The 20961-nt window shown below is 57.1% G+C and overlaps 1 protein-coding gene across 3 annotated transcripts in view; it reads left to right on the forward strand.

The window, feature by feature from the left end:
• The window catches only part of CPZ (carboxypeptidase Z), a 28695-nt gene that overhangs the window by 1157 nt on the left and 6577 nt on the right, over positions 1-20961 (forward strand). Inside the window, exons 2-8 of one of the 3 annotated variants that reach the window (XM_023206687.1) lie at positions 5903-6032; positions 7404-7945; positions 10430-10642; positions 13346-13542; positions 14107-14268; positions 14643-14801; positions 19830-19965. In XM_023206687.1, the coding sequence (XP_023062455.1) occupies positions 7861-7945; positions 10430-10642; positions 13346-13542; positions 14107-14268; positions 14643-14801; positions 19830-19965 (952 nt within the window). In that variant the 5' untranslated portion in view covers positions 5903-6032; positions 7404-7860. The remainder of the gene's footprint in view (positions 1-5902; positions 6033-7403; positions 7946-10429; positions 10643-13345; positions 13543-14106; positions 14269-14642; positions 14802-19829; positions 19966-20961) is intronic. The other 2 variants (XM_023206685.2, XM_023206686.1) reach the window with 2 other exon arrangements.

Consider the following 20961-nt stretch of genomic DNA (forward strand, 5'->3'; position numbering starts at 1 on the left):
GTCCTGTTGATGCCTGGATTTTCCCCCCACCTCTGCTCCTCGCCCTGCCTCAGCTCTTTTCTACCCCCTGCGTGTGTGCTCATGCAGGTGTGCGGGTGGGGTGCTCTGGAGCTTGTGCCGTGTCGTGGGTGGGCCTCCCCTCAGCCCGAGAGCCCAGACAGTATCTAGAATCATAGGCTTGTTGGAGACCACAGCCCCCTCCTCCAGGAAGCTCTCCTGACCTGCCCTTTCCCAGGAAGAAGTGCAGCCTCCTCCTCTGCAGGCAGGCAGCACAGACCACCCTGACCTCACCCAGCAGGATGCACAGATCGCCCTGTCCTCACCCAGCAGGATGCACGGGCTGATCTCTGTCCCTGGCAGGTGCTGAGCACAGCCATGGCATCGGCAAGTGTTTCTAGGAGGAATCACTCATCCTCCGGTCCAGTCTCCCGTCTTACGGATGAGCGTGGAAGTCAAGGACCTTTCCAGCCCACAAGCAGAAGTGGGCAGAGCCAGTCAGCTGCAGTGCAGGCCCCCACACCCCAGGCTGCCATGTCCCTGTCTCGCCATCTGGGTCTTGCTCAGAGCAAGCCTGGTGCTCTCTCCCCTCTGCCCCAGCCTTCCCTGATGGAGGATTCCCTGTCCTTACCAGAGCCTGGGGACAGAGGGGATTTTCGTGTCCTAGGGTCTGGAATTCAGATTCTGACTCCTTGACTCTGCTGTGTGACCTGGGCAGATGGCCTGACCTCTCTGACCTCATTCAGGTCTCATTCCTGACCAGGCGCAGCCGCTGGTCAGTTCAGGAGGCGGAGAACTGACGGGATCTCACTCCCCTGTTGAAGAAATGCTGCCACCTCGTGGTTAAGAGTCTTAGAACCATTTCAAAAGCAGCTTTCGGACCAGCGCCGTCCAACACAAACACAAAGCCATCCACACACAGAATTTTATATTTTCTAGTAGCCACACTAAAGAGGTAACAGAAACAGGTGAAATTGATTTTAATAACAAATTCTATTTGATCCAATATGTCCAAAAAATTCCAGTATTTTGGCATTCATATACAAATTATTAATGAAACATTTACACTGTTTTTAGTACTACGTCTGAAATTTGGTGTGCATTTTACACATCGCACACATTGGTTTGAACTTGCCACAGGTGAAGGGCTCAGTGGCCACGTGTGGCTCGTGGCTGCTGGACTGGAGAGCGTGGCTTGAGAGCCTTCTAGGGGCACAGGCTTTCACCCCGCTGTGCATTTGCAAGTCTGCAGGGAGATCCAGGGGTGCCGGTGCCCCACAGTGGTTGGGGTGGGGAAGCAATGGTGAATAGTCTAACCACCCACAGTCTCGCTGGCTTTGCTCTGTGGCTGCCAGGGCAGGCGGGGCCTAGGAGAGGCAGAGAGTGGGTTTTGGGTCAGCAGGCCTGCCCCCATGCAATAAGTGGCAAAACTAGAGGCCTACGGAGGCCAAGCCAGCTGGCAAAGGCCCAGCCACATCATGGGACTAGCTGTGTGGTCTTGGGACAGTTGCAGCCCCTGAGGGCTCCTCCTAGACCATCCTGACTCTCTTGTGGGCACAGCAGCACCCACTGGGGCTTGCTGATTGTTGGGGGAAGAATTGTGTCTTCCAGAAAAGACATACTGATGATGTAATCCCTGGCACCTGTGAATGGGAGCTTACTTGGAAACAGGGCCTTTGTGGATTAAATTGAGTCAGATGAGGCCACAAGGGATTAGGGCAGGCCCTAAGCCAATAACTAGTATCCCTAGAAGAAGAGGGAGAATGTGGGCAGAGACAGACACAGGGACAAAGTTCACACATGACAACAGAGGCAGGGACCGGAGTGCTGTGGCCACGAGCCAAGGAGCACCTGGGGCCACCAGGAGCCGGGAGGGGCGGGAGGGTTCTTCCCTGAGAGCCTTCAGAGGGACTGTGGCCCTGCAGACCCCTGACTGCAGACTTCCAGCCTCCAGGACTCTGAACTGTTGTGGCTTCTTTTCTTTTCTTTTTTTTTTTTTTTTTTGAGACAGAGTCTGACTGTTGCCCAGGCTGGAGTGCAGTGGTACAATCTCTGCTCACTGCAACCTCCATCTCCCAGGTCCAAGTGATTCTCCTGCCTCAGCCTCCTGAGTAGCTGGGACTACAGGTGTGCACCACCATGCCTGACTAATTTTTGTATTTTTAGTAGAGACAGGATTGCACTATGTTAGCCAGGCTGGTCTTGAACTCCTGACCTCGTGATCCGCCTGCCTCAGCCTCCCAAAGTGCTGCGATTACAGGTGTGAGCAACCACACCCAGCTGTTGTTGCTTTAACCCAAGCATGGTGGGCACTTTGCTAGGGCAGCCCTGGCAAACAAACCCACCCCTCTCTGTGCCTTGCACGTGGCGGGCAGTGGAAGCCAGGGCAACCCAGCTGGCCGAGGCTCTTCTTGCCCCTTGGGAAACCCCGATGGGGCTGCACGGCTGGTTGGGGGGTCACAGCAGACAGTCCTGCTCCTGCCCACCATGCGCCCCGAGCCTCCGTGTGTTGAGCATTCACTGGGCACTTCACCCTGCTGCCGTAACCCCGCCCTGCTGCCGTAACCCCGCCCTGCTGTCGTAACCCCGCCCTGCTGTCGTAACCTCGCCCTGCTGCCGCAGCCTCGCCCTGCTGCCATAACCTCGCCCTGCTGCCGCCGCCTCGCCCTGCTGCCGTAGCCTCGCCCTGCTGCCGCCGCCTCGCCCTGCTGCTGTAGCCTCGCCCTGCTGTCGCCACCTCGCCCTGCTGCCGTAACCTCGCCCTGCTGTCGTAATAATCTTGATGGATCCTCCAAAAGCCCTATGAGGTAGGTGTGATCATTATCCCAATTTACACATGAGGAAACTGAGGCACGGGCAGTGGTTCATCCTGGAGCCTTAGTGTCCTCATCTGTGAACCAGGGAGACTCGAAGCCACAGGAAGCCAGAGGGATCGCCTGTCCAGTCCCTGCGTGATGGTCCAGTCAGTCCTGTGGGCTCTTGTTGGCTTTGGAGGAGCAGGTGCAGGGATGGACACCTCACCTTGCAGCTCCCTGAGGCCAGCAGAAGCCCCAGGGTCAAGTCAAAGTTAGTTCTTCCACTCGCTCACGCCTGCTGAGTGAATAGACAAAGTTCCAGGTTCATCCAGGCTTGCCAGCTCAGGGCCAGGCCAAGCTCAGTGCCAGCCGGGCACCATCGGAGCCCTGTGATGGGTACCCAGGGAGTGGGGACAAGGGCACTGGGCTGAGATCACCTTGATCCTTGAGCTCACTGTGCTGCAGCATCTGCCTCGGTTCAAGCTCAGTGCAGGATGAGACCGTGGGTCAGCTGAGTGCAAACCCTGCTGCCAGAGTGGCCCTGTCGGCGGCCGGCTTTGCATACCAGTGCTCACTCAGGGCCCTGCACGGGATGGGTGCTCACACGGGGCCCTGTGTGGATGCAAGCCTTTCGTCTGTTTTTCCCGATATCACCCAGTTGTCTTTAGCCACACAGACAGGCGGGTGAGAGCACAGTGTTCCAAGCAGAAGCCCGGACCAGCTTTTTTTTCGTTCCTTTTTTCCTAAAGTTCAAACTGTCATGCCTCCTTTATGCTGCAGATGGGTGGAGTCTGGGGATGCTCTGGACCATGAAGGCCTGGGAGTCACGTGAGGGTGCCAGGGAGGGTGCCCGGAGAGCCTCACGCCCACAGGCCCGTGACAGCCGTCCAGGGGGGCTCAAGCTCCTCTGTGCTCATCCCAGTGCATGTTGTGGGCATCCGTGGGCATGGATGGGCGGGCATGGGCGGGTGGTCACACTGCAGCCCCCTCTCTCCAGTTAGGGCCGCTCCACTCCCAGATGCTTTAGGAGAACAGTGCCTTTGCCTGTTGCTCTCCCACACTTAGCACAGCACGGGCTCCCGCAGCTCGTCTCTGGGTTGTTCTGAAAGCGTTGCAGGAATGATGCACACTGTGGCTGATGGAGACTGTTCCCCCCGGCAGATCTTTTTTTTTTTTTTTTTTGAGACGGAGTCTCGCTCTGTCGCCCAGGCTGAAGTGCAGTGGCGCAATCTCGGCTCACTGCAAGCTCTGCCTCCCAGGTTTACGCCATTCTCCTGCCTCAGCCTCCCGAGTAGCTGGGACTACAGGCGCCCGCCATCTCGCCCGGCTAGTTTTTTGTATTTTTTAATAGAGGCGGGGTTTCACCGTGTAGGCCAGGATGGTCTCTATCTCCTGACCTTGTGATCCGCCCGCCTCGGCCTCCCAAAGTGCTGGGATTATAGGTTTGAGCCACCGCGCCCGGCCTCGGCAGATCTTGTGCTGGGCTCGGACCATGGGTCATCTCATCTCACAGCATCCCTGCAAAGTGATTATAATGAACCCATGTGAAATGGGGGAAGTTGAGACACAAAAGAGCCACTTGCCCGGGGCCCCCTGCTGTGATGTGGTGGTCTGGGGCTGGGCATCTTCCCTGTCCTCCACAACCCTTGTGGTTCATGGTCCATGTTCCCTGCCAGCTTGGACAGGGAGGAAGGGCGAACCCAAGGGAGCCGCGTCTTCCCCAGGGCCGCCCGCACACGCCTGTTCCACACCCGGAGAGCACTGTGTGGACCTCTTTTGTCGTCTGTTGTGAGGATGGAGATGGAAACTCTCCTAGTAGTGCCTGGTGGTGGACGGGTGCCCTAAACGTCACCATCCTGAAAGAGCTTTGTGAGCTGAATGGTGCAGGGATCCGGGACTACGGTTGCCCAGTCCTCAGTGGGGAAACCGAGCCCCAAGTGGTTCCCTAGAGTGGGAGCTGCCTGGCCATGGAGCAGCTCAGGTCTCTCTGACCATTTGGAGAGTTGCCATGTGCTCAGCCAAGCTTTCACAGCCCCCAGATCCTAGGGTGAGCTCCAAAAAGCAGCCTGCACTCTCCCAGCCTCAAGGTTCTGTCCCCGGTTTTGACTGGAGGTGCAGAGTCACAGCCAGGCCTTTTCCTCTGCTCCAGCCTGCTTGCCCCCCTCTCCTTGGCCCCCTGCACCCACTCCACATGTCCTGCCTGTGGGTCACGTCCCCTTCTCCAGGGTCCTGCTGCTCCCACCGCCCAGCCTGCCCCCACTCTGGCCAGGTGGTCTCTGACATGGGCCCGTCCCAGCACTAGCCAGGTTTTAAAATTGATGCTGGATTCCCCTTCTCGAATGTGTTCTCCCCGCTTGAAGCGCACAGAGCCTTGGGTCCTGCTTCATACAGGGCCCTTAGCAGCCGGCATTACTTAGGGTTGGCTATGTTTGGCCTTCCCAGAGGCCTTACTGTTGGGTTCATGTGTCTGGGCTTCGGAAAGGGCCCTTGAAACCCCACGACTGCCAGGATAGTTTTGTGTGTTGGTCCTTTTTTCTTGGAAGAGGGCCCTTGACTCAGGAAACGGGGAGAGGCCACACCCTGGCGGTGTCCTTAGGGGCACGGAGCCTGCACGGCTGACTCTGGGAGGGGCCTGGGTCCGGGTGCGGCAGTGCCTGCTGGTGAGGGGTCCGGAGGCTAACTATTAAAACTTCTGGAATCTTCTGAGGACTCAGCGGCTTATGGTGGAAAGCTTGAGGTTGGCTGCGGTGGAGGTGCTCGTGCCACGGCACTCACAGATGCCACCTCAGGGCTCTTCTATCCTGGACATCAGGCTTACAGGCACTGCGGCCTGGGCTTCGAGCCAGATGGATGCCACTGACCCCCACTGCTGTCCAGCTGTCTGTCCTTAGGCAGGTCATGTGACCTCTCAGACGCAGCCTTTGCACCTGGGAAATCGGGGAGACTGCAGCGTCTGCTTCAGAGGCTGCTGTGAAGACTCCATGAGAAGGAGCTGGCGGAGGGTGGCCCGGGCTGGTCCCCGCCTGCACTCAGGACCCTGGGCGTGTGTTGCCCGGTGAGTGACAAGACGGCGAGCCAGGTCCCTAACAGTGCCATGTCTCTCTTTCCAGGTGAATGCCACAGGCCGCCGGCTGCAGACAGCGGTACAGTACCGGGACCTCCCTGGCTTCTGTTCTGTAGGAGGGCTGCGGCCCCCACACTGTCAGAGCACTTTAGGCAGCTGAGCCCGTGATTTCACAAGTGGGTGATGGATAACACAACCCATCAATCAAATCAGAACCCCCTCGTAAACAGCCAGAGAAAAATTAGACACAACAAAAAAAGACCAGCCAGGAAAAGGTGCACAGGCTTCCCACCGGGCTTTGCCCACGCAGCCCCTGCAGAGATGGCCTCTCCATCCCTCCCCACGCCTGCCTGCCCCCGGCCCCACTCCAGTCCCTGCTGCAGTCACACGTCCTGAGTTTGGACCTTGCCCACATGCATTTCATGGTCACTGGCTCTGTGCCGGGCCCCTGCTAAGTCTGGGGTTGGATGAGTCACCTCCCCCGCCGGGCCCCGATTTCCTCCTTGTGATAGGAGAGATGCCAAATGAATCTTGTGAGATGGCTTCAAAAGTGGCATGGGATCCAACCAACGTGGAGTGCTCAGGTCAGGACTGAGGACAGGGCTCGTTCCCTGAAAGGGTTGAACATTTCATCCTTGCCTCCTGACAGATTTGGGCATCTGGTGTATTCTAAGTGGAGGCTTTTAAAAAATCAGAAAAGAAAAAATTCTGGGTACAAAGTCAATGACATATGTAACATGTCTATTTTATTTTTTATTTATCTTATTTGTTTTTATTTTTAGAGATGGAGGTCTGGCTATGTTACCCCCGGCTGGGCTCTCGCTCTCCGCACCTCGTGATCCGCCCGTCTCGGCCTCCCAAAGTGCTGGGATTACAGGCTTGAGCCACCGCGCCCGGCCTAGAATCCTGTCCTTTCTAGACTTTGACATGAGAAGTGGCAAAATGTCGCGACTTGTCCCATGCAATGCCACATGTGGAAAGTCCAGCTGAGGAAAAGAGGAGAAGGCCGTCTGGGGGTGTGAGCATGGAGCCAGCGGCTGCAGGGACACAGTCTGCTCCTAAGGGGGCTGGAGGGCCCTGCTAGGCCAATGAGGGCCTTAGAGATGGGGCATTTGGAGCTAAACAAACAGCTGTGATGAGGAAGCAGGAAGGTGCCCAGCGACAGTGAGGACTCTACCCCCGCCTGGGCTTAAGGCAGCCCTGCAAGCTGCAGAGCAGAGATGAGCCCGGCTGAGCCGCATCTGTCATTATCCGCTTCTCATCCAAGTCCCGAGGCCCACCTGACCCATTAGGGTCCCCAAAGACACAAGACGCCTAAAGCAGGGTGTGTCTTTTGGGACGTCTTTGTGCTGCGGCTGTGGCTCCTGGGTGGTTTGTGCCTGTGCCTGCCTAATGCAGCATCGGCTGGCTGCCTTCACGGGCCCTTGTGTGGCACAGCTTCTTTGCAGATGGAGATGCTGAGGCTCAGGGCAGCCTCTGCTGCAGCTCGCTTGCTAGTGGGTAGTTGAATCTGGTTGGTCTTAGGCGCCTTCTCTGGTCTCTCACAGTCTCTGATTCCTGCACAGTAACTGTTGTCCTGGTCCTCCCCTACCAGACTGTGGGTGCCCCCTCCCTGCAGGCCCTGGCCCTGCGTGGGGTCCCTTTCATAAATGTCTGACGCATGATGGTCAGGGCCATTGCAGGAGGGACTGACATGCCGACCCTGCCTCCCCAGTCACCTGCGTGGACCTGCAGCTCAGGACCTGCAGCGATGCTGCCTACAACCATACCGCCTTCCCCACCCTGCTGCGGCACCGGTCGTGGGAGGTGGTGGAGGCCAGCTCCGAGTACATCCTGCTGAGTGTTCTACACCAGCTCCTGGAGGGCCAGTGCAACCCAGACCTGCGGCTGCTGGGCTGTGCTGTGCTGGCCCCCCGGTGTGAGGGCGGCCAGGTGCGCAGACCCTGCCGGCACATCTGCGAGGGCCTGCGGGAGGCCTGCCAGCCCGCCTTCGACGCCATCGACATGGCCTGGCCCTACTTCCTCGACTGCCACCGCTACTTCACGAGTGAGGACGAGGGCTGCTACGACCCACTGGAGAAGCTTCGGGGTAAGGGAAGGCGGCGGGGGCTATCTGTGTGTTCACAGGCTCCAGGTGGTCACGGAGGACCAAGAGCCACACTGGAAGGAACTTGAAGCCTTTTCCATTGGTGGCGACAGTGCAGGCATCGGTAGAGGGCGGGGCTGCTCCCCAGGGCGGCACGTTCCCCACAAAGGGTGCCAGGCAGGGTTGGGGACTCAGTGCAGGTGGAGGATCCTCTCGCTGCCTAGGGCCCCCCAGCAGAAGCCTCCAGCCCTTAGGGGCAGGCTGGGGTGGAAGGGTGCGGAGTCCAAGTGGCAGCAGTGCCCCCGCCCAGGGTGCAATCAGGAGGCCTCGTGTCAGGGAGCCTGGGCTCAGAGTGCAGGGCTGGCTCCGGGGGTCCAGTTCTTGGCCACAGACCCTCCAGAACAGCAGTGCTTACCCCTGGTCGAGGGTGGGCAGGACATTTACTTCCCCCGGGAGACCTGGCGGGCAAAGCTTCATGATTGCCCATCGCTGGGCCTGGAAGATCACACAGAGGGTTTGGCCTGGAGTGACTCCTCCAAGCAGGTCTGTGCCGCCCTGTGGGCTCAAGGACGGAGAGGAGCTGTGGAGAAAGGCTTTGGTGTCTCTTGCAGATAAAACAGTGGAGGGGGAGTGGGCAAGCCTGGGCCACCATGGGCCACTTGTCTCCGAGGTGTGCAGGGCTGTCCCAGAGGGCCACTTGGCGGCGAGGCTGGTGGGGGCCCTGCATGGAGCCCCCTGTGTCTGTTGTCTCACGAGTCGGTGTCCACCAGAGACCTTGCATGGTCCGCAGTAGCTTTGGCCTGTTAGACCTTCCTGTGTGAAAGAAATGTTCTATTCTGTGCTGTCCAAGACGGTCACCACTGGCCGCATGTGGCCCCCAAGGCTTTGGATGTGGCTTTTGCCACTGAGGCCTGGACGTGGGCATCTCATCGCATTTGAATGAGTCTGAACATGCCTTTGAAGAGCCCAGGGCCAGTGTGTGCCACATTCAGCTGCGCAGGGTAGCGTCTGCTCGTGGTTGGAGTCACAGGATCTGACTGCGGGTGCCACACATGTGCTGGCTCATGCAAGTCTCACGGCAGCCTTGCTCCATGGAAGAGGAAGCAGAGCCTCGGGAAGGGTGACAGCAGTGGGGTCTTTAGCTGGAGTGGCCCAAGCCCATTGCAGATGGAGGGGTGGATTTGGCCATTCACCAAACAGCTACCGAGCACCCACTGTACATATGACTCTGTGCTGGGACGTTGAGGAGGGCAGGAGAAGGTAAGCAGACACACACCTGGGCCAGGCTCCAGCAAGCCCTGGGTTGTGGGCTGTGTCAGGCGCTCAGGGCTGATCCTGGCACGTCTTGCATCCTCTGGTTCCCAATCTGAGAAGGGCGGACCCTGTCCACCCCAGGCTTCCATGCAGATGCAGTGACAGGGTGCCCTTTGCCAGCAGGGAGGAGCCATCTGTCTGCAGAGCTCAGTCCCTGCAGTGGCGGTGGAGGTGCCTGTGGGAGGCCAGGGAGGCGAGGAAAGAAGCCAAGCCTATAGCCCTGGGAAAGCCCAAGGAGTCACTTTGAGATTATTTTGGGCATCCCTACCGCCAAATTGCCGGCTTCCTCTGCTAGTCTCTCCCCTAGCGAACCGTTTTGAGCAGAAGCAAAACCACAGGGTGAGGAGAAGCTTGGAGAAACACGTTAACTCTTTGTGGACCCAGGAACAGCCTGCAGCACCTGAGTCCTGCTCCTGTGGGCCTGGCTGCTGCAGAGCCCCTGGCGGGATGGAGGGAGTTGAGGGTCACCAGGGTGGTCTTCGGGGTGCTCTATTCTAGTGGATGACAGGATGGCGGGGAAGCTCGTGCATATGTGACATAGAGACATTCGTATTCTGGATCCAGAACCCCTCCCTCTTCCCCCCACGCCCTTTTTCCTTCCTCCCCCAAGTCCTTCCCAGAACTTCCCTTTCTGTTTCCTTCCCGGGCTGGTGCTCACTGCTGTGCTGGTGAGGCTGTGACAGAAACACTGGGAAGCTTTACAGCAGCCAGAGGGGGCAGCACAAGGAGGCTTCCTGTTTCCACCATTGGCCAAGCAAACGGAGCAGAATACTGAACTGCCCAGTGCCACTGTCATGGAAAACAACCCAGGAAAAGCCCCTCTGCACACCCAGCAGGGGTTTGCCCTGGGGGTCCAGGACCCCATAGATCTCTTTTCCTTTCTGTTGTCCTGCTGTGTATTTTAGGAACTTTCCACAGTGGCCCCACAGTACGTTTATTCAGTCACATTATTAGTCAGGAACCATGGCGCTGTGCTGTGTACATATCTCGGGTGCCATTTGGCTTAGATATCGATGTAGGCACTGCAGAGGGAACTCTAATTAAAGATAGAGCTGTCCAAGCATGGCTGTCATGCAGAGGGGGCTAAGGGTGCTGTGCGTGGTCAGTGTTCCCAGGCAGTGGTAGAAAGCCTCGGGGCCTGACACTGACCGAGCCCCCACACTGCTCCCCCAGGAGGCCTGGAGGCTGACGAGGCGCTGCCCTCGGGGCTGCCGCCCACCTTCATCCGCTTCAGCCACCACTCCTACGCCCAGATGGTACGTGTGCTGAGGCGGACGGCCTCCCGCTGCGCCCACGTGGCCAGGACCTACAGCATCGGGCGCAGCTTCGACGGCAGGGAGCTGCTGGTCATCGAGTTCTCCAGCCGCCCCGGCCAGCACGAGCTGAGTGAGTGCCCTTGGGAGGACCTGGCCTGGCCCCGCTTCGGGAAAGGGCTCGGGCTGCTCCACCTTGCGGCGCATGCGTTGGCTGGGTGTTTGGGGTCTGGGCACAGCTGGGGCCCTCAGGGAGCTGCTTGGTGCAGGCCATGTCCCACTGGGCGTGTGCAACCACTGTATGTATAAAGGAGAATTTCTCCAGATATCCATCTTACTTCAAAATTTAGGGTGGCAGACTAGGTTATTTGATAATAATGAAGACATTGATCCAGTGGCTGAAAAGACATAAAACAAATAAGAAATTCTATTTTATTTTTTAGAGACAGAGTTTCGCTCTTGTTGCCCAGGCTGGAGTGCAGTGGCGCAATCTCAGCTCACTGCAACCTCTGCCTCCTGGGTTCAAGTAATTCTCCTGCCTCAGCCTCCTGAGTAGCTGGGACTCCAGGCACAGGCCACCACACCAGGCCAATTTTTGTATTTTTAGTAGAGACAGGGTTTCACCATGTTGGCCAGGCTAGTCTTGAACTCCTGACCTCAAGTGATCTACCCACCTCGGCCTCCCAAAGTGCTGGGACTACAGACGTGAGCCACTGTGCCTGGCCAAACAATAAATTTTAGACAGAAAAGATGATGTTGGGATGTGGGCTTGCAGGGAGATGGTAAGGTTGTCTGGGAGTCACCTGGGAGGCTGGAGGGAGGAGGGCACCATCCCAGCCTGTCACAGGCATAAGTCAGGGAGGAGCAAAACAAAGGCTATAGGAGTGCCAGGTCCTTCTGCACTTAGGAGTGTGTGGCCATGCGCTGCATTTTTGCCGTTTGAAGACCTTGTCCTGGCACACTGGACCCCAGGCAGGTCTGAAAAACCCTTGTCCCTGGGCACCAGCCTCTCCTTTTCCAAACTGCTCCAGGAGTGTGACACCACAGAATGCTATGAATAAAGAGATTTTTCTATTTTAAAAATCCAAGTCTGTTTTCATTCCATCAGGCTTTGGATCCTGTTCTGAAGCGGGAGTGGGCAGTATGGAAAATGCTAGGCATTTCTGTTCCTTCCGAGGGGTCTTCCTGCAGGGCAAATTAGGAAATCAAATTTTATTGCTGTCGTGATTTGCTACCCTAAGTTGCAAAGAGCCACTCAGGCTGGTGGTGTCTAAGAATCTAGGATGTTCTAGCAAACACCCAGACCTTCTGGATGGGTGGCCTCTGTTTCCCGCATGGGGAGGTACCCCTCTCCCAGGGCACTGAGGACATTCAGGGTTGGAGTCCAGGGCTTCGTAGGGGTCAGTGAGTCTGAGTCCTGCCTGGGCCTCAGCCCCCAGCCACACCTGTCCCACAAGCACATTACTCAAACAGAATCAATTATTTTAGAAGCAGCCTCCATTTGACTGTTGGTCCCCAGCAGTTACTGAAAAATGCACGTGCTCTTTGTTTGTGGACTCAGGGGCCTTTTCAGGGCTGGCAGCCTCAGCCAGTCTTCATCCTGCTGGCCTGGGCAGCATGGACACCATGAACCCAAGGGCTCTATCTCTTACCAGGGACCAGTGGTCACGCCCTGGCCCCCAAGGCTCACTACATTCCCCCTCCAACTGTAACATGCTCTGGGCAGGAGGCAGAGGCTCTCCCTACAGCACTGGAATTTGAGGGCAAGAGGTGCCCCTGTGCAGAAGGCCAAGGGAGGTGACCAGCACAGAAAGCTCCCAGGTCATTTACACCCGACATGTGGCATCTGAGGAATGTGGGTGTTTCCTCTCATCCCTGGATGTCCCTGGGCCACACACAGCTGGGGAGGGAGACGTCATTTTCCAGGGGAGCAATGCGAGGCTTAGAGAGGAGAAGTGACTTGCCTGTAGTCACACAACTAGTAAGACCAAGGGACCTGGTCCACTCTTCTTCCTATAGTCCATTCATCCATCCATCCATCCATCTATCCATCCATCCATCCATCCATCCATCCATCCATCCATCCATCCATCCATTTATGCATCCGTCCATCAATCCATTCACCCATCCATCCATCCATTTATTCATTCAGCCATTACACATCCATCCATCATCCACCCATTCACTCATACATTCATGCATCCATCCACTCATCATCCATCCATCCATCCATGTATTTATTCAGCCATTTCACATCCATCCATTCATCTATTCATTCATGCATCAACTTATCCATTATTTCATCCAGCCATTACTCATCCATCCATCCATCATTGATCTATCCATCTATCCATTCATCCATCATTGATATATGTATCCATCCACCCATCCATCCATCATCTATTCATCCATCCATCCAGCCAGCCATTATTCATCTATCTATCCATCCATCCATCCATCCATCCATCCATCCATCACCCATCCATCCATTCACCCATCCATTCATCCACTCAAGGGCCAACCACCTTTCCAGCTAAGCACCAATGTATACCTTGACTTATTACACAAACATGAAGAGAGACCATCAATGAAATTTGCATGGATCAATGATAGCATATATTATTCATATTCTTGAGTTATGCTAATAATTCTGGCTAGGTGTAAAAAACAAGCTTAACAAAAGTGATGACCTTGATGAGACCTCATTATATACAGAGATTCCTGAGTCAAAACAAGTATGAATTGGTCCCAGCCCATCTGGTCATCCTTGCTGAGTGGGGGGCCTCATGACCCCAGGCTTTGAGATGATGCCCCAAGTCTCTGTATTTGTCCTCAGTGGAGCCCGAGGTGAAGCTCATTGGCAACATTCACGGCAATGAGGTGGCGGGCCGGGAGATACTCATCTACCTAGCCCAGTACCTGTGCTCTGAGTACCTGCTGGGCAACCCCCGCATCCAGCGCCTGCTCAACACCACCCGCATCCACCTGCTGCCCTCCATGAACCCTGATGGCTACGAGGTGGCAGCCGCTGAGGTGAGCACCCAGATGCCTGGATCCTGTGGGCCACCGCCTGAACCACCCCCTCATTCATTCATGTACGAGTAGTTTATCTTAGCAGTGCTTAGCTCCCACCTCTCTAGGAGAGGAGCATTCAGTAGATGTCGACACTGGCAAACCCCTGCTTCAGGAGCTGGGGAGAGGGAAGGCACTGAGAATTCTAGGTGTATTAAAAAGGTGATGCGTTTGATAGAGGAAAATGGTGGATAGGGAGTCGATGGTGCCTGTGTGTGTCAGCGGTGGCCAGGGGAGCTCTTGGGGAGGTGAGTAACAAGCAGAGCAGGTCACTGTCGGGGGTGTCCCACTCAGGAGGAGCAGCCAGGGAAGGCCCGGAGGCCGTGGCATCAGCAAGGAACCCTGGGGAGGGAGCCCCAGGGTGGAGAGGAGGTCAAGGGTCAGGCGCACCCCCGAGCTCATCACATGAAGCTGGGAAAAACCGAAGCTCCTGGCCTTGACCCTCAACCAAGTGTGAGACCCATCTGGAAGGAGGAGGGTGGGGTGTGCTGACCCCACCCAGTCGGGGGTTGGCCGTGTTTTCAGGGTGCCGGCTACAACGGGTGGACGAGCGGGAGGCAGAACGCGCAGAACCTGGATCTGAACCGAAATTTCCCAGACCTGACGTCTGAATACTACCAGCTGGCGGAGACCCGTGGCGTGCGCAGCGACCACATCCCCATCCCCCAGCACTACTGGTGGGGTAAGGTAGGCGCCGCCGCTGCCCACGCCTGTCGCCGCCAAAGGCATCCAAGGGTCCCTGGTTATTCCAGGCTCTCCGGAGTTGTCCTTCCCCGGGGAAAGGAGAGCCTGGTGCTCCCTCCCTGCCTCAGTTACCTGTCTGTGAAATGGGAACACCTCCTTGCTGGGGTGTTGGTGAGATTGCAGAGATTCATGTTGGAAATGCCTAGATCCCCGCAGGGGCCCAGTGATGGGGGCCAAGTCCAGCTGGAGCATTGATGTAGAGACCGGTCGTTGATGGTCTGCACCATTGGAGCCCAGAGGGCTGCAGAAGCCTGGGGCATGGCTAGGGTCCGGCAGGGAAGCCCAGCCCTGAGGGTGGCCTCGTCTGTCTTGGGCAGGTGGCCCCGGAGACGAAGGCAATCATGAAGTGGATGCAGACCATTCCCTTCGTGCTCTCGGCCAGCCTTCATGGGGGCGACCTGGTGGTGTCCTACCCCTTCGACTTCTCCAAGCACCCCCAGGAGGAGAAGATGTTTTCTCCCACGCCCGATGAGAAGGTGAGAGGGCTGCGGGATGTGTGCAGGGGAGGGAGACGGTGTGCGCGGTCCCCTTGGAGCTGGTGCCCCTCCAGTCCTGAGGTCAGTGAAGACCAAGCTCCTAGGAAACTCTGCTCAGAGCCTGTCAGCACCACCCGCCCTAGGCCCAGCTCTGCAGAGAAGCCCCCTCCTCCTGGAAGTCTGCGACCTCAGGAGTGTCGCTCCCCTGGTCTCCCCAAGGCTGGCTGCACTGCCTTTCACATGTCCCTATCTGGGAGCTCCTGGGGTGGGGACCCTGGCTCAGTGCCGCTGTTGCTCTGAGCTGTGCCCTGCACCTGGAGGGGGTCCCCAGTGCGCTCCACCGCAGGGGGTGCGTTTCCGGGAAGTGCCGGCAGAGGGCAGTGCTGCAGCGCGCATGGTGCCCGCCCGTCCTGCTTCCCGGGGGTCGTGCTTGCTTCTCTCACGCTGGGCTCCTCCGGATGGGGAAGGAGTTCTGGTCCCACTGTCCACTGGGCCCTTAGGTGAGGCCCTCCCTTTTCTGGGCCTCAGTTTCTCCTACTGTTCGTAGAGCAGCCGGCGATGAGACCCGTGATGATGCTGGGACCCTCCCAACCCACCCTAACCTTAGGACGACTTGCAGGGGGAGGGCGTGGACTTGGTCCCTTCTCATACTTAGGATGAAAAAACGGAGGCTGAGGGAGGGGTTGTGATCTGAGGTGGGCCCCAGCCTCCAGCTTCCAGCACCCAGCCCCCAGCTGCGGATCTTGGAGCTTAGCTGCCTGCACTGCCCCTCACTAGGGGGCACTGCCCACTCCACCGGAGGCCGGGCCTGCCCTCCACCTGGTCCCTTGATGGCCCAGAGTCACTCCCCAGGCCTCCCGTGGAGAGCCAGGCCTGCCCTCCACCTCCCTCCGGGCACTTCCCCTTGGTGTATGGGGGAAGGGGCAGGGAGAGAGGGACTGGCCCTGGGTGGGCAAGTGCCAGGTGCCAGGCCCTGATAGTGGCACTCACATGTCGTTTGTTCTCCTTTCTGAGGCCACCTGGCCGGGCACATAGCGGGGCCCGCGATTGGCACTCAGATATCAACCCTGCCTCACCCGGCCCCTCCGGCCCCTCCCTGTACTGGGGCCACCACTGGAAATGCAATGGTACTGGTCCCTGCGCTGGGGGTCCTCAGCCTAGGGTGGGAGATGGAGCCTGAAACTGGCAGGGAGAAGATCGCCAGGGCTGCAGGAGGGCTGTGAGTGCATGTGTGTGCATGGGTGCCTGTGTGTGCGTGTGCATGCATGTGCACACGTGCATGTGTCACAGGGGGAACCCCCAGCCTAGTCTGGGACTTCAGGAGGGCTTCCCTGAGGTGGTGGTTTCCCAAAAGGACCCCACAGATGAGGTGGATATTTCCAGCTGCGGGGCAGGGAGGGGCACTGGAGGCACAGGCCACCTGGTAAAGAGACCCAGGGGAGCCCCAGGGAGCCGGGTGCAGGGAATGCTGTGGCCCAGCAGGAATGGGGAGAGCAAGCTGAGCACCCTGCAGACCAGGGGCGGTGACAGCAACACCTGGGCTACCGGCGCATTTGTCCTGCATTTGTTCATTCTCCCACCCATTCACTCCTTCACTTGTTTATCATTCACTAACTCACTCCTTCACTCACCCATTCCCTCACTCCCTCATTCCCTCACTCACCCATTCAGTCAGTCACCCATTCACTGACTCACTTACCCATTCATTCATGCACTCACTCCCTCCCTCACTCCCTCACTCGTTCATTCACCCATTCAATCACTCACTCACTCATCACCCATTCACTCACCCATTCACTCACTCACTTACCCATTCATTCATGCACTCCCTCCCTCCCTCCCTCACTCCTCACTCATTCATTCACCCATTCAATCACTCACCACCCATTCACTCACCCATTCACCCATTCACTCACTCATTCCCTCACTCATTCACTCACTCTTTCACTCACCCATTCACTCACTGACTTTCTCGTTAACTCACCCATTCACTCACTCACCCATTCGCTCACTGACCCTCACTCACTCACTCACCCATTCACTCACGCATTTACTCACTCCCTCACTCATTCACTTATTCACTCACTCATTCACTCATTAACCCACTCATTCACTCCCTCATTTACTTATTCACTCATTCATTCATTCACTTATTCATTCACTCACTCATTCACTCAGTCACTCACTTATTCACTTATTAACTCACTCATTTACTCATCCCTCACTCATTCTCTTATTCATTCACTCATTCACACACTCATTTTCTCATTCATTCACTCATTCTGTCGCTCATTCACTCATTCATTCAGTCACTCATTCACTCATGCACTCATTTACTCATTCACTCACTCATTTACTCATCACTCATGCACTCGTTTACTCATCACTCACTCATTCTCTCATTCATTCACTCACACATTCATTCACTCACTCTTATTCTTTCACTCATTTGTTTATTCCCACACTCCCTCCCTCCCTCATTCATTCATTGACGCTTGCAGGCAGTGCACACCAAGGGTGCAAGGGGTGAGGTGTCTGGTTCTCTGCTCAGACCTCTGCAAGTGCCCCCAGGGGTGACTGGGTGGCCTCCACTTCTGGCCTGGCCTTGCGCCCCTGTGCTCTTGGGGGCAACGGCTGGGTAGGGCAGGTGTCCCCCTCTGCCCAGGCCCAGTGTCTCTCAGCCTTAGAACCAGATGTGAGACGATGTCCCCAGGGGGGATATTCACCCCAATGAGTCCCATCAGAGCCAGAGAAAATGAGACTGTTCCCAAGCCATCAGTCATCGGGCAGTGATCATACAGTCCTGCAGCCAGCAGTGATCTCTGGAAACCAGGGTCCCAGGAGGGGACTGGGGTTGGCCAGGGAGCATGAGACGGGCTGGCTAGGGTATGCCAAGGTACCCTTTCGCCAAACTTCCATGGTGCCCTGCAGACGAATGCCAGCGCCTGGGGGCAGTGTTCAAGACCCTGCAGGTTGGCCATGGCTGCCTCTCGCCGTTCCACACCTGCCCCTCTGCCCGAATCCTGCTCACGCTCTGTCCTGCCTGCCAAGCCCTTTTTGGCTCTGCCTACACTCGCTCTGGGAATCAGCATAGCCAGTTTCCCAAGGGCTTCCTGGGGCAGGAGCTGGGTGGGCTGGGTTTCCCATGGTCCTCAGCCTGTGTTCCTGCGTCCCCATTCCATCGCAGCTTCCCCGCTCCTACCTGGTTTCATTTATCTGTGTGTCTTCCTTGCCCATGTGTGCCCAGCCTCTGGACTGACAGCTCCTCTGATGTCCTTGTCCTGCACCTGCCCTCCCAGGTCAGGCCTGTCTTAGCCAGACCTGGGCTCCTGCACCCCAGGGTTTTGGGGACTGGTGGTTGGCAGCCGCCTTCCATGCCTTAGCCCTAGAGACTGACTAGTGATGGGAGGGAGGCCCCAGGCAAGGGTGGGGAGGAGGGACTGTAGGGCAGGAGGCCTTGTGGGGAGAAAGGGTGACATGGTGGGCTGGGTCAGGAGCAGACTTTGGAGAGAGTCTGGTCCCACCCTCCTACCCCGCAAGCCTACACTCTGTCATGCTGATGGATAAAGGCAGGTCAGAGGTGAGACGCGGGTAGAATGTAGTAGACGTGTCCTGGGCAGATGGACCCTTTGTTGGGCATGATTCGTTCTTGATGGGAAAGTCCAGTGAGCTTTCCCGCTATGAGGCGGGGCAGGCAACTCCCGAGCTGATGCTGGTCCCACCCACAGGTGCAGGGGCTGCTGGTAGGATATTGGTCCATGGTCCGCTACCCTGGAACCATAGGGCCTGAGTGGGGTTGTGTTTGGGCCCTTGGTTTGTATCTTTGGGACTGAGTCCAGATGGCACAGCCTCACTTCTGAGGAGCTGGACTCAGTCCCAGCCTCCCCCAAATCCCATGTCTGGGAGTCCGAGTCGCATGACCCCTACCAGGGAGAGCTCTTCACTCTGACCTGGAGCACTCACTCATTCACTCATTCGCTCACTCACTCACTTATTCACTCATTCACTCACTCCTTCACTCACTTATTCAGTCAGTCACTCATTCACTCATTCACTCACTCATTCACTCATTCACTCATTCACTCACTCTCTCATTCACTCACTCATTTACTCACTCAGTCACTCATTCTTTCACTCACTCACTCACTCTCTCACTGGGCCCAGCCTGTCTACCCTCCAGCGTCCTCCACTCCTCCTTTCTGACAGAGGGAGCCCCCTCCTCAGCACAGACTTGTCCCACAGGGTGGGGCCCTGATGAGCCCATGCAGGGGGAGCCCTTCGCCTGCCTGACCCACCAAGAGCCTCTGTCCAGGGTCAGCATGGGACTTACAGATGGCCGAGAACCCCCACGAAGGAGGACCTCTGGATTCTGCCTGGGGGATGGGCACAATGTGGGGAAGCTCTGGGCTGGGGAGGGAGGCCTGTGGGGAGGGACCCAGGATCCCAGCTACACATCCAAACATGTCAGGGGTGGCAGGTCCTGTGAGCTGTGTTCTATGCTTCTACCAATTGCAGTGGAAGCTGGAGGGTGGGGTGGTCAGGGAGGGGCTTCCCGCAGGCTGAGTCCCAGCCTCTGATGGTGCTGGTCAGCCTGGAGTTGGAGCGGGATGGGGAATGAATCTATAATTATTCTTAGAAGAAGTTGCCTTTGGAGATGAAGTCGGGGAAAATGCAGCCCCCCCCCCCGCCCCCAGCTTTCATTGCTCCAACAGCCCAGGCTTTATAAACTGTCAAGCCAACCCACACATACGCTGTGGACACCATGTTTGTGTGTAACCTCAGGAGAGAAAGCCCACACTACCCGGCCAGGTGGGCAGAGGCTCAGTGATTACCCCAGATACCCAGGGGGCCTGGCCCTGAAGTCCAGCAGTGCCAGACTGCCTGTGACCCACCTCCGGGCCTTCACATACAGTGTGTCCTCTGTGGGACACCGTTCCCCTCTCCTATCTCCAATCCTCTCACTGACCCCAGCTCACAGGACGTCCTGCAGGGGACCCTTTCGTTATCTGAGCCAGGTCTCTTTTCCAGATGTTCAAGCTGCTGTCCAGAGCCTATGCTGACGTCCACCCCATGATGATGGACAGGTCGGAGAACAGGTGTGGAGGCAACTTTCTGAAGAGGGGGAGCATCATCAATGGGGCGGACTGGTACAGCTTCACAGGAGGTGCGACTTCTGCGGGGAGGGGCTGGGGTGGGAGTCGGGGAGTGCAGAGGCTGGATGGGGCGGGGCGGGGGTGGGGCTGGGGTGGGGGTGGGGGTGTGGAGGCTGGGTGGGGCGGGGGCAGGGCCTAACTCCAAGGTCTGCTGCTGGGATCCAGTTGGAGACCCTGGAAAACAGGGCGGTGCCTCGTCTGATGGAGAGGAGGCTGGCTTGAGTTTTGGTTTCTGTCTTGATGAAAAGCTGTTGTGTGACTGCTGTGGAGGCCCCAGGCCCGCGGCTTCCGTAGTTTATTTTATGAACACTTACATTTGACGGTTCTACCCATGACCAATCCTTTTGTGACTTTTAGGGAAGTGGAGTTGCCAGATGAAACGCTGGACTTCCAGTTAAATTGAAATTCCCGAGAGACAGTGAGGAATTGTTTTTAGGACAATATAAGGATGTTCCAATGCGTGGGATATGCTTACAAGAACCCGCGTGGGGTGGACTGATACTACAATTGTATCTGTGGTTTCTCTGGAGCCCGACTTGAAGCGTGTGCTTCAATATCTGCTCAATTTGCCCTGGCGGAGGCTGCATGAGAGCAATATAATGGGCACATGCCACTGTGTGTCCTGAGGGACACCCGCCAGACTAGGCACACACGCTCTGGGCCCTGCCTGCACCCCTCCATGCCAGCACAACACAGATGACAGCACTGGGCTCAGCTGAGAGAAGGACTTGCTGGAGGCCCAGGGCCACAGGTGGCAGAGCTGGGACCCACATGGCATCCCCTTCTGCCCCTTCCTCCCATGCACGTGGGCAGAGAAGGTGGCACTTCTTGCACACTCTGAAGCCACCTTCACAGCCCGGTCTGAAAACTTTTCTCTCCTGCTCAATGATTGGCTCCTGTGGTCTTTTCCCGGTGCGGAGCAGCCTCTTTCCCTTCCAGAACCAGACAGAGGTTCTGAACCCCGGTCATAGCCCTGTGACTGGGGTCTGCAATAGACACCCAGGAGC

The sequence above is a fragment of the Piliocolobus tephrosceles genome, chromosome 3, assembly GCF_002776525.5.
Source record: "Piliocolobus tephrosceles isolate RC106 chromosome 3, ASM277652v3, whole genome shotgun sequence".
NCBI lineage: Eukaryota > Metazoa > Chordata > Mammalia > Primates > Cercopithecidae > Piliocolobus > Piliocolobus tephrosceles.